We start from the raw sequence: 13733 nt of genomic DNA, 5'->3' as shown, positions 1-13733 counted from the left end.
TTCCTGATGAAGGGCTTTTGCCCAAAACGTTGATTTTGCTGCTCCTCGGATGCTGCCTGAACTGCTGTGCTCTTCCAGCACCACCAATCCAAAATCTGGTTTCCAGCATCTGCAGTCATTAGGGACACTACAAGTTCTGAAGCACAAATCTTGAATTCTACTGCTGAAATGTTGTCAGAGCCTATAGTCTTGTCAAACCAGTAGTTAATATTTTCCGCTGTTTTTTGATATCACGTGAAGTGAATCAAATTGGCTTAAGACTGGCAACTGTGATGCAGGAGACCATCTGAGGAAGCTAAGATGGATTCTCAATCATTCTGGCTGAAGATCGCTGCAAAACTTTCAACTTCAGTTTTGCACTGGTATGCTGAGATCCCCCTCATAGGGATGGGGATATTTGTGGAGCCCCACCTAGTGAATTAATTATCCATCACAACTAAATGTGACAGGATTGCAGAGTTTAGATATGACTCATTGGTCGTGGAATCATTTAACTCTCTCCAGGACTTGAAACTTATATTGTTTCAGCACACAAGCAGTTGTTTTGTAGCTTCGCTAGATTGGCACCTCATTTTTAGGTACGTGATGCTGCTCCTGGCATGCTTCAGTTGAATGAAGGTTGATACCATTGCCATCAAACCAAGGGAAAATAGGGGAAACATGCTGGGCCATGGTGTTGGATAAGGATAGCAGATTTCTTCCCTAAAAATATTAGTGAAAATCTACAACCAATCAATAAAGGTTACATAGCCATCGTTAGACTACTTTTTTATTCCAGATTTTAAAAAATTAAATTCAGATTTCACTATCTGCCATGGGATTTGAAATTACATCCCGAGAACAGCATTATACATTATTGCTGTTTGCCTCAAGTGCTTTGAATGAAGACCCTTTGCTGTGTAGGTATACACTAGATAATTTGAATTGGATTATGTAAAATAACTTTTATTGACGTATGATAAACTTTAAAACAGAAAACTGTTAGTTATATATCATCACCCCCCCGCCCCCCCCAACAACACAACCATCAAGGTGGCCCAGTTCCATTTACAAGTCTGAAATACAAATGAAATTATGTCTGAGTGTTACATGCACGTTGCTGGGAGAGTCCCCTTTATGATTGTGAATTCTTAGACTGATGGACTCCCCCAGAAACCATATCCTCAACAGTCCTCAGAATTGCAACTGCTAGGGGTAATAATCAGTACTTTCTGTGCTGGAAGTAAAAGATACATAGCAATGAATACAAGTTTAATTGGCATTGGATATTTCAGACTATCAACTGAATAGTAAGTGGAAGGACATGTGTCCAGTGTTCCTGCTTGCAAAGCAGAATATTTACAAATATCACAATGTTCAGAACTTCACAGACTTTGGGTACGGTCGGCTTACACCGAGCCCTGGAGGAATACAATAAGTAGTCTGATCCTCCCCAGTACCGTTCATTTACAAATATGCACCTTGTCAGGGCCACTGCCAGTCTCCACAATTCCCACTGTTACTTATTGATTAAGAGTTCACGTGAATATCAGTAGAGTGTATCCCATCCCAATGTTGAACTGAACAGAACTGGTTGAGTCAGGATAAATCCTTTAAACCATGCAGTAAAATGAAAACTCCTGTGACTGACTGTATTTAGAAAACTGCAGAACTCCTGTCATTGAAACCATTCCTTAGAACTCACTTGGGACGTGGGAATCTCAATAAATAAATGTAATCATCTGGTGCAAATGTACGAGTCAAACAGATTGGGTTACATATCAGAATCAGAGTGGGAAGGCATAGCTTATATTGCCTGGGGCAGTGAATATACTGGGTTTAGTGCCAAATTAAGGAAAATGGAACTAAATTAATTGTGTTGTACTCATGTTCACTGTCCAGTGACTTGTGGAAACAACATTGTAATGTCTTCTAAAATCTATAAACATTTCCCTGGTCACAGAGGGCGAAGGCAGAAGATAATCACAGGTTGTTATGAAACTATTGAACTGTACCCAGTGTTGAACCTGGTGGGGACAAGAGGAACGCTCCAGAAACTATTCCTAAAATCTGTTAACCTGCTCAAAGGACTTTACAGGGCTATTGAGATACTCCACAATGACACAAAACAGTGTGCAAGGCAGCAATATAAAGTAATAACATGTGTTGTAACAGTATAGAGGCCAAAGCAGCATACAGGGTAAAGAAGCTTATCCTTCCAAATGTCAAAACCACAACCCATCTGAAACTGTTCACAAATAATTGCTTTTCAAATAAAAAACATACTTTGTTTCTGTCCTGGTTTTTGATCTCAAACAATTTTTAACATTATCTGCTGAAACAGACTCAACCTGGGAGATGATTAAAACCCAAGCCCCTATCCTGTAACTATCATGTGTACACAGGCATCTGTTTGAAACACTCTTATTGATTATCACTTCAGAAAGCTGAAGAGATCCAGTTAGTTGATATCATCCCAATAAAAGACAAAGTAGTAGTACCATTTGGAATAAAGTTTGAAGATTATTCCCAAAGCAGTGGCGGAGCATAAAGACTCCTGACAATAATATACAATGCTTAAATGTGCAATGAGAAATAGTCTCCAACTTGAGTGCCACTCAAGGTATATGAACTGCATCACTCAGTTATGGGTGACCTTTCCCACACACCTGATTTGTCCAGCACCAACTTTCCTTCTTGTTTATTGCTTGTCTCAAATAAACCAAGAGCCAATGGTTAGCTTTTCGGACTCTGGTTTAGATATCAGTATCTGTCCACAATGATTGATGATGCACATTCAACACTAGTTGACTGAGGCTGGGCCAGCACGAGACGAGATGGAAGCTGCCACTAGACAGCCTTTTTGAAGAATCCCATGATGGATGCCTGCTTGCCTGCCCTGCTGGAAGCTGCTGCTTTCTTATCCTTCTGCTCCTTTAACTGGTCTTTGTTTCCCAATGTGCTCTTTGTGGCAGCTGGTTTGGATCCCAAGAGATTCTTCGACTCTTGTTGCTTGGCCACAAACTCATCCTCGCTGTCTGTGCACGACTCACTCTGATAAACCTTTTCTGTCACTGATAAAGGATGCGGGAAAGGGGAGGGGGCAAACATAAACAGACTTAACAGATACATTCTTTCCATGGGTATGACAATCTATTTTAAATGCAGCTTCAGTGAATCTCAAAAGTATCATCAGACAATGGATTCTACAAGCACAAACTCTCACTTCCCTCCCTCACCGTATCCAACATCCACTTTTGGATTAGCTGCAATTTCCCCCAGTGAAATGCTAGGAAGATCAAAGCTTCACAGGCCTCCCTCCACCCCAAAGCACCCACACCATGTTCTTGCCACTGACTCCATTTCCTTCCCTGGCTACCAGAGTGAACAAAGATTCAGCACTGTCTTCAACTCAAGACCTGAACTTCTGACCAAATCCCACTTTGGTTTCTCCAGCAAGAGGACTCTAGCAACCCCTCACAGCCTCTCCAATAGGCGATTCTTCACTTTTTGTGGGCTTCCTGATAACTGAACGAATGGTATTAATATTAAGGATCATGTAGTGATTATTAAATCTTACCCATAGCACCCTCTTCATCCAGAAACATCTTGGATTTGAGAACTCGTCGCCGTTTCCTACGTTTTACTCCTACGGCTTTCTGGTTGGGGAGGATGGGTGGAAATAGAGGAAGATGGAATGAAGCTGTAACACTGACCAATTTCTCTACTCCAGATGGCACTTGATCAACCAGATGCATAATTTCTGCTTTTACTCTGGTTTTTAATAGTTGTCCTTTTCATTTCACATTACAGTATCAACACATGGCAAGACGGTAAGTAATCAGTGAACACAAAGTTAAGTGATGGGAAAGTAGTAATAAGGTTTAAAAAAATATATAAAATACTTATAATAAACTGGGAAGCAGAGCCTGACAGGATATTTGAAACAGATTCATGCGTCAAAATTTCAAAAAAAGAACTGGATCAATGATAGACAAAGATTTACACAATCTGGACACACTAAATAGCTTTATAGAGTCATCGCGAGGCACTAAGATAATGCCACTGTCTCCCCTGAATCTTATTCAGATCTCCATTATCGTAATTCAAAATCGTCCTGATAATTAGGGGGATATTGGTATCAGTTTAGTACAAAGCTTGAGGTGACGATGATGAGGTAGGGTGGAATAGCTTACTACCTGAGAAAGTGCTTGTTGGATTGCTGAATGGTGTCACAGACCTTTATTGAGTTATTGACACATTTATCTGGGATTTTTGACCCTGCCAAAGAGTTGGAATGGGAGGAGTAATTGCTGCATGGACACAAATTCAAGTTTATGCCAAACACGCGTGGTCTTTTCCCACGAACACACAAATGTGGAAAGCATCATTTTTTAAAAAATGAAGAGTAGCCAATATATGAGGCTGGTGAAGCTGAGAGATAATGGGAAGAAAGTAGGGCCAACAGTGCTTTGTGATGACTCCTGTGCAAATCCCAATTGGTCAAAAGGGCTCTGGCTGCTAGTCCAGCAAAGACTTGTTCTTTAAACTTCCGTCCTGATTTTCATATCCCTCCATCACTGCATCACTCCCACCTTCTGCTCTGTGATTGCTGCAACCTCCTCCAGCCTTAAATCTGCTGAGCTCACTGAAGTTTTATGGTCCAGAAGGAAGCCAATGTGCCTCCAGCAGCTCATCAAATAATCATCTCCCAGGTTGAGTCTGTTTCAAATGATTTTTAACGAAATAATAATCCAATGCCATCACTGTCCTCCTCCAATTCTGACTTCTTGCCCTCACAAGGTGTTTATTGCTCTACCATTAGCTGCCATGCTTTCAGTTACCTAAGCCACTAAACTTGGAAATGACTGGTTAGGTTTTGAACCATGTTCCAGAGACAGGAGTTAAAATCCCAGTTGAGTAATTTAAATTGAGTTAATTAAATAAAACACGGAATAGACAAATCAGTCTCATTTTAGTGACCTAGGAGAAAGTGAGGACTGCAGATGCTGGAGATCAGAGCTGAAAATGTGTTGCTGGAACAGCGCAGCAGGTCAGGCAGCATCCAAGGAGTAGGAGAATCGACATTTCGGGCATCATCATTCCTGAAGAAGGGCTCATGCCCGAGACGTCGATTCTCCTGCTCCTTGGATGCTGCCTGACCTGCTGCGCTTCTCCAGCAACACATTTTCAGCTCATTTTAGTGACCACAAAACTAATAGATTATGAAAATCTGATTCAGTGGTGCGCTTTTGGGAAGCAATTGTGCCATCCTTCTTTGGTCTGGCCTATGCAGGACTCCAAATCCACAGTAATGTGATTCACCCTAGAATGTCTGAAAAAAATATACTGGCCTAGCAAGCCACTCAGTTATAACCAAGAAGGTGAATCACCATCATATTTTCAAGGACGATTAGGAATGAGCACTAAACACATGCCTTGCCAGCATTCCTTACATGCTCTAAATGAGTGAAAAATAAAAACCTCTAGAATTTCCTACCAAAATCTTTTGACTCAATTTCTGGTCCCCATTAAGGCACACCTTAAAACCTATCTCCTTGGCCATTACCATGTAGCTTGGTGAGATTTTATTTGATTATGCTCCTATAAAGTTCCATGGGATCTTCTCCAAGTTAGTGTATAAAAGATATTGTTGCAGATTTCAGTTTTGTTTTTCCTAAGAATGAACCATACTTAATGGCATGAAATCAAAATTAGCAATGCAAATCAAGCAAGGTCCAGTCCTGGATACATGCTTAAAGACAGATTTTACCGTAGCAGCTTGTTCTATTCCCCTCACAGCTACATACAGACAGGCCACAGCTCCTTCCTGAAATCTTGCATAACTACCCTGCAAATTATTGTCTGCATACAGCAACTGAATAATTCCTGCTGGAGGAACTGCGAATTACCTGGGATCCATCTGCATTTTCCCAACATGGTGGCTTAACCTCAATGTCCGCAAAGCACGGAGGTGATATATCCTCTTCCCCAGTTGGTTCTTCAGGGGATGGTGATGGAGTCCTTATATCACAAGCTTCAGGAGAATCTGGGATTACTAGAACAGAAAATCAAGAACTTGAATGACAAGGAGAACTGCTCAATGCTGAAAAACAAAATAAATGCAATGTTCACTTTTGAACAGAATTTATTCAAAGGCAAAATGAAAACCTTCCTCCTTTGTCCCCCCACCACTCTGAAAAATCAATATCCTTGCCATCAACAAAACACTCCGAGATAGAACAATAAAGAAGGCGTTTGGTATGCTTTCCTTTATTGGTCAGAGCATTTAGTATAGGGATTGGGAGGTTATGCTGCGGCTGTACAGGACATTGGTTAGGCCACTGTTGGAATACTGCATGCAATTCTGGTCTCCTTCCTATGGGAAGGATGTTGTGAAACTTGAAAGGGTTCAGAAAAGATTTACAAGGATGTTGCCAGGGTTGGAGGATTTGACCTATAGGGAGAGGCTCAACAGGCTGGGGCTGTTTTCTCTGGAGCGTCGGAGGCTGAGGGGTGACCTTATTGAGGTTTATAAAATCATGTAGGGCATGGATAGGATCAGTAGACAAGATCTTTTCCTTGGGGTGGGGGAGTCCAGAACGAGAGGATAAAGATATAAAAGAGACCTAAGGGGCATATGTGGTACGTGTATGGAATGAGCTGCCAGAGAAGATGGTGGAAGCTGGTACAATTACAACATTTAAAAGGCATCTCGATGGGCATATGATTAGGAAGGGATTTAGAGGGATATGGGCCAAATACTGACAAATAGGACTAGATTAGGTTAGGATATCTGGTCAGCATGGACGAGTTCAACCAAAGGATCTGTTCCATGCTATACATCTCTATGACTCTTCTCAAAATACAGCTTAGCTTATAACTCCATATTTTATCAGCAAAGATCATTTTTCTCCCTGCTCCTTGTCCTAATATGCTCCTCTCAAGTCTGTCTGATCTCCTTTGCCCTCATCCAAACCTGGGAGACTGGTCTTAAAATAATTCATTATCCATTTCTCCTTTCTTTGGGGTATGTGAGTAGCAGACCTCATTACGAGGGTGCTCCCAGTATAGACCAGGAAATTGATTTAGCAGCAATGCAAGGACTGTAACAGCGATTGTAACATTGTCAGTCAGAAATGTAGCATGGAAACAGACCCTTCAGTCCAAGATGTCCATGCCGACCAGTTTTCCAGAGCTAATCTGATCCCATCTGCCAGCACTTGGCCCATTTCCTTCTGAACCCTTCCTTTTCATATACCCATCCAGATGCCTTGCAAATGCTGTACTGTACCAGCCTCCACCATTTCCTCTGGCAGCACCAGCCTTTGGATGAAAACGTTGCCCTTTGGGTCCCTTTTGTATCTTGCCCCTCTCACTCTAAACCTATGCCCACCAGTTCTGGATTCCCCACAACCCAGAGAAAAGACTTTGTCTATTTATTCTATCCATGCCCCACATGATTTTATAAACCTCTATAAGATCAACTCTCAGCCTCTGACGCTCCAGGGAAAACAGCCCCAGCCTAGTCAGCCTCTCTCGATAGCTGAAATCCTTCAATCCTGACAACATCCTTGTGAATCTTTTCTGAATCCTTTCAAGTTTCACAATATCCTTCCGATAGGAAGGAGACCAGAATTGCAAGCAATATTCCAAAAGTGGCCTAATGTCCTGTACAGCTGCAACATGACCTCCCAACTCCTAGAGTAGAGTGTGGGGTGCTGGAAAAGCACAGCAGGTCAGGCAGCATCTGAGGAACAGAAGAATTGACATTTCCAGCATAAGCTCTTCATCCCTCTTGACTCGGATCTCCAGTATCTGCAGTCCTCACTTTCTCCTCCCAACTCCTATACTCAACACTCTGATCAACAAAGGCACACATTCTAAATGCATTCCTCACTATCCTATCTACCTGCGACTCTACCCTCAAGGAGCTATGAACCTGCACTCCAAGGTCTCTTTGTTCAGCAACACTTCCCCGGACCTTTTTATCAAGTGTATAAGACCTGCTAAGATTTGCTTTCCCAAAATGCAGCACCTCGCAGTTATCTGAATTAAACTCCATCTGGGACACCTGCACCAATCAACCACACCGCCCTGTGGCCCAACATTTCAACTCCCCCTCCCACTCTGCCAAGGACATGGAGGTCCTGGGCCTCCTTCACTGCCGCTCCCTTACCACCCGACGCCCGGAGGAAGAACGCCTCATCTTCTGCCTCGGAACACTTCAACCCCAGGGCATCAATGTGGACTTCAACAGTTCCCTCATTTCCCCTTCCCCCACCTCACCCTAGTTCCAAACCTCCAGCTCAGCACTGTCCCCATGACTTGTCCGGACTTGTCCTATCTGCCTATCTTCTTTTCCACCTATCCACTCCACCCTCTCCCCACCCGACCTATCACCTTCATCCCCTCCCCCACTCACCTATTGTACTCTATGCTACTTTATCCCCACCCCCACCCTCCTCTCACTTATCTCTCCACCCTTCAGGCTCACTGCCTTTATTCCTGGTGAAGGACTTTTGCCTGAAACATCGATTTTACTGCTCCTCGAATGCTGCCTGAACTGCTTTGCTTTTCCAGCACCACTTTAATCCAGAATCTGGTTTCCAGCATCTGCAGTCATTGTTTTTACCTAGTTAAACTTCATCTGCCAAGCCTCAGCATATTGGCCCATCTGATCACGATCCCATTGTAATCAGAGGTAACCTTCTTTGCTGCCCACTACACTTCCAATTTTGGTGTCATCTGCAAACTTAATAACAATACCTCTTATGCTCACATCCAAATCGTTTACATAAATGACAAAACGTAGACCCAGCACCGATCCTTGTGGCACACCGCTGGTCACAGGCCTCCAGTTTGAAAAATAACACTCCACCACCACCACCCTGTTTTCTACCTTTGAGCCAGTTCTGTATCCAAATGGCTAGTCTGCTCTATATTCCATGAGATCTAACCTTACTAACCAGTCTCCCATGGGGAACCTTGTCGAAAGCCTTACTGAAGTCCATATAGATCACGTCTCCCACTCTGCCATCATCATCCTCTTTGTTACATCTTCAAAAAACTCATTCAAGTTTGTGAGACATGATTTCCCACACACAAAGCCATGCTGACTATCCCTAATCTGTCCTTGTCTTTCCAAATACATGTAAATCCTGTCCTACAGGATTCCCTCCAACAATTTGTCTACCACCAATGTCAGGCTCACTGGCCTATAATTCCCTAGCTTTTCCTTACTACCTTTCTTAAATAGTGGCACCACCATAGCAACCTCCAGTCTTCCAACACCTCATCTGTGACTATCGATAATACAAATATCTCGGCAAGAGGCCCAGCAATCACTTCCCTTGCTTCCCACAGAGTTCTAGGGTACATCTGATCAGGTCCTGGGGGATTATCCACTTTTATGTGCTTCAAGACATCCAGCACTTCCTCCTCTGTAATCTGGACATTTTTCAAGATGTCACCATCTATTTCCCTACAGTCTATATTTTCCGTATCCTTCTCCACAGTAAATACGGATGCAAAATACTTGTTTAGTGTCTCCCTGCGGCTCCACACAAAGGCTGCCTTGCTGACCTTTGAGGGGCGCTATCCTCTCCCTAGTTACCCTTTTGTCCTTAATGTATTTATAAAAACCCTTTGGATTCTCCTTAACTATTTGCCAAAGCTATCTCATGTCCCCATTTCGCCCTCCTGATTTCCCTCTTAAGTATAATCCTACTGCCTTTATACTCTTATTAGGATTCATTCAATCTTACATCTATACCTGACATATGCTTCCTTCACTTTCTTAACCAAAATCTCAATTTCTCTAGTCATCCAGCATTCCCTAAATCTATAAGCCTTTCCTTTCACCCTAACAAGAACATATTGTATCTGGATGCTCATTATCTCATTTTTGAAGGATTCCTATTTTCCAGCCGTACCTTTGCCTGTGAACATCTGCCTCTAATCAGCTTTCGAAGGTTCTTGCCTAATATCGTCAAAATTAGCCTTCCTCTAATTTAGAACTTTAACTTTTAGATCCAGTCTATCCTTTTCCATCACTATTTTAAAACTAATACAATTATGGTCGTTAGCCCTAAAAGTGCTCCCCCACTGACATCTCAGTCACCTGCCCTGCCTTATTTCTCAAGAGTATGTCAGATTTTGTATCTTCTCTAGTAGGTACATCACATACTGAATCAGAAAATTGTCTTGTACACACTTAAATTCCTCTCCAACTAAACCCTTAACATAATGGCAGTCCCAGTCTATGTTTGGAAAGTTAAAATCCCTACCACAACCACCCTATTATTCTTACAGATAACTGAGATCTCCTTACAAATTTGTTTCTCAATTTCCTGCTGACTATTAGGGGGTCTATAATACAATCCCAATAAAGTGACCATCCCTTTCTTATTTCTCAGTTTCACCCAAACAACTTCTCTAGATGTATTTGCGGGAATATCCTCCCCAAGTATAGCAGTAATGCTATCCCTTAGCAAGAATGCCACTCCCCCTCCTCTCTTACGCCCTGCCACCACCCCCCCACTTTCCTTCCTAAAGCATTTGTATCGTGGAACATTAAGCTGCCAATCACGTCCATCCCTGAGCCGCGTTTGTATAATTGCTATGATATCCCAGTCCCATATTCTTAACCATGCCCTCAGTTCATCTGTCTTCCGTTTGGCCTCTTGCATTGAAATAAATGCAGTTTAATTTATCAATCCTACCTTGTTCTCTGCTTTGTTCCTGCGTGCCCTGACTGTTTGACTCGCACTCTTTCCCAACTGTACCCGTCTCAGATCACTTGGTCACTATCTCCCTGGGTCCCACCCCCCCACCTTACTAGTTTAAATCCTCCCAAGCAGCTCTAGCAAATCTCCCTGCCAGTGTATTAGTCCCCTTCCAATTCTGGTGCAATCCATCCTTCTTATACAGGTCTCTTCTACCCCAGAGGAAATTCCAATGATCCAAAAATGTGAACCCTTCTCCCCTGCACTAGCCCCTCATGCCTGGCATTCATCTGTTCTATCCTATTCCAACCTTCATTAGCTCATAGCATGTGGAGTAATCCAGATACTACTACCCTAGAGGACCTCCTTTTTAAATTCCTGCCTAACTTTCTATATTCTCCCTTCAGAATTTCAAACTTTTCCCTTCCTATGTCATTAGTTCCAATGTGTACAATGATCTCCTGCCCCCTCTCCCTTTTGAGAACATTCTGCACCCTCTCTGAGATATCCTTGATCCTGGCACCAGGGAGGCACCACACCATTCTGTTTTTTCACTGCTGGCCACAGAAGTGTCTGTCCGTGCCTCTGACTAGACAGTCCTCTACCACACACTATTGCTTCCAACCCGACATACTCCCCATTATATTAGAGCCAATCTCCATACCAGAAACTTGGCTGTTTGTGCTACATTCCCCTAAGAGTCCATCACCTATATTTTCCAAAACAGCTTCATTGTTTGAAATGGGGATAGCCACAGAAGAGTCCAGCACGACCTGCCTATCCTTCCTACCTTTTCTGGAGTTAACCCATCTACCTGACTGTATCTGTGGCCTTTCCCCCTTCCTATAAATAAATGCCATCTGCCACACCTCGTAGCTCTTGTAAATTATTTATTACCGCTAACTGCCGCTTTAACCGATCCATGTGATGTGATAGGATTTGCAACCAAAGACACTTCCTGCAGACATAATCATCAGTAACATGGAGACTCTCCTTAAACCCCCACATCTGACAACAAGGGCATATCAATCTAATAAGTACAATCTTTGCTCCTTCACAATCTACAGTTGTCTTATTTGACAGCAAAGATTGCCACTTAGCTCCTGCCTGGCTTCATTACAGCCTCAATTCAAAAATGGACGGGGGTAACCTGGTACTACCTCACACTATCTCAAAGCTATCCAACACCTCAGTTCAACTTCATTCTTCAGCTCATTTAACAATTTAACAAGAAACTTTTTCTCTTCCTTTCAAATATTAAGGAATGCAAACTGTAACAACTCAGAGGTGCCTATGGCCCTCTGGCATCTTAACTCACCTGCAGTTCCCTTTGACTCCATCCATTCCTTTTATTCCATCACGTGTTGGGTATTTACCATACCTTCTGAGCCTCCTCTCTCCAATGCTTAACAATCTGTACTCAGCAAAGTACTGATCTCAGTCCTCACCTCAATGAATGTTACGTAGTACAAGATGCTGAACTCATCTTCCATAGTCTTCACTTCCGTGCCAATTTCTGTGAGCAGAAATCCTCTCCCTGTCCCACAGACTCATTCATCCGCCTCCAACACTGTCCCTTCTCCTGGACCATCTGGTCTCTTACCTGTATTCAAACTGGTCATTGAGACCTGTCAACATGACATTGGTCACCTTAATATCTCTCTATGCTCACCCATTCTAACTGTCTCTCTCTGAACATACTGCTCTCTGTACGCTCCAATCCAACCCTGACTTTGTAATCGAGCCTTCTGACAAAAATGGTCCTGCTGTTGTCTGGCATGCTGACCTCTACACTACATAGACTAAGTGGTGGGTCTCAATATCTCATATCTCCCTTGGACCATGACCCCACCATCGAACATCTAAGCTGTTCTATGACCGTCACTAACTTCACCTCATCTGGAGTCCCCCTGCCACAGCTTCCCAACTCTTTTTCTCCTAACCTCATACACCCTGCTTCTACCTTGTTCCTAAAATCCACAAACAGGACTGCCCGCGCAGATCCATTGTTTCAACCTGTTCCTGTCCTGAGGAACTTATTTTTTTCCTAACTGAACTCTACTTTCTCTTCGCTCGTCCAGAGCCTTCCCACTGACATCCTTGATTTGTCTGACACTTTACATCACTTTCAAGGTTTCCCGTTTGTGGGCATGAGCTGCTTCCTCTTCACCGTGGACGTGCAATTCCTTCACATGCCCATCCCCATCAGATGGTCTTTGATGACTCCGCTTCTTCCTGGAAAGAAGGCCTGAACCACCCCCAACCTCCACCACCACCACCCCAGCTCACCCTCACTTTGAGCAAGTTCTCCTTTAGCTTCTCTCACTTTCATCAGTTATGCCTGTCTCTTTGTCAGTTACATGGAACATTCCTTGCTCGAGTTCTGCTTGGGTCTCTCCTCACAGCTCTTTCTCCAATTAATCAATAACACAATAAATGCTGCTTCCCCCACTCATCTGGAATTGAAAACATTGATCAATTTTCCTTTGACCCGACCCTCAATTTCCAGCTGGTCCATCTCTTATTCCTCCCTTTCCTTCCTCGACATGCGTTTCCATTTCTTTGGGATAGGCCAGCTACAGATATCCATTTTATATTCTCTAGTGTAAGATTCAGTGATAGTGATGCCATTGAATATCAAACTAACTAACTCTTACCTGCGCTATACATCTTCTCATTCTGCTCCCTGCAAGGACTCTATTCCATTTTTCTATCTCTGTTGCCTGCATTCTGATGATGCCAACCTTTGCAGGGAGGCCTCAGAATGCTGACCTTATTCCCTAACCAAAGTTGACAGGGCCTTCAACTGTGTCTGATCCATTTCTCGTGCTTCTGCCCTTATTCCTTCCCTCCTACGACAAAAATAGTGCACCTGGTCATCGTTTCCCACTTTGCTAGCCTACACATCCAAAGAATCATTAGTGTCATTTCTGCCACATCCAGACACACACACTCTTCCCTGGTCATCTTTCCATAGGGACTGTTCCTTCCACTCCCAACACCTTCCATGCAATTGCAGAAAGTGTA

General features: G+C 43.1%; 1 protein-coding gene across 5 annotated transcripts in view; it reads right to left on the bottom strand.

Moving 5' to 3' along the window:
• Positions 1 to 1230: 1230 nt before the first annotated feature.
• The window catches only part of pold3 (polymerase (DNA-directed), delta 3, accessory subunit), a 39170-nt gene continuing 26667 nt past the window's right edge, over positions 1231 to 13733 (bottom strand). For all 5 annotated transcript variants that reach the window (XM_072576724.1, XM_072576726.1, XM_072576725.1 and 2 more), the window contains 3 exons: positions 5892 to 6037; positions 3560 to 3638; positions 1231 to 3053 (listed from right to left, as the gene is read on the bottom strand). In XM_072576724.1, the coding sequence (XP_072432825.1) occupies positions 2830 to 3053; positions 3560 to 3638; positions 5892 to 6037 (449 nt within the window). In that variant the 3' untranslated portion in view covers positions 1231 to 2829. The remainder of the gene's footprint in view (positions 3054 to 3559; positions 3639 to 5891; positions 6038 to 13733) is intronic.

Source organism: Chiloscyllium punctatum, chromosome 9 (genome assembly GCF_047496795.1).
Source record: "Chiloscyllium punctatum isolate Juve2018m chromosome 9, sChiPun1.3, whole genome shotgun sequence".
Lineage (NCBI taxonomy): Eukaryota > Metazoa > Chordata > Chondrichthyes > Orectolobiformes > Hemiscylliidae > Chiloscyllium > Chiloscyllium punctatum.
The sequence above is the reverse complement of the archived record's forward strand: the minus strand, read 5'-3'. Positions and strand labels throughout refer to the sequence as shown.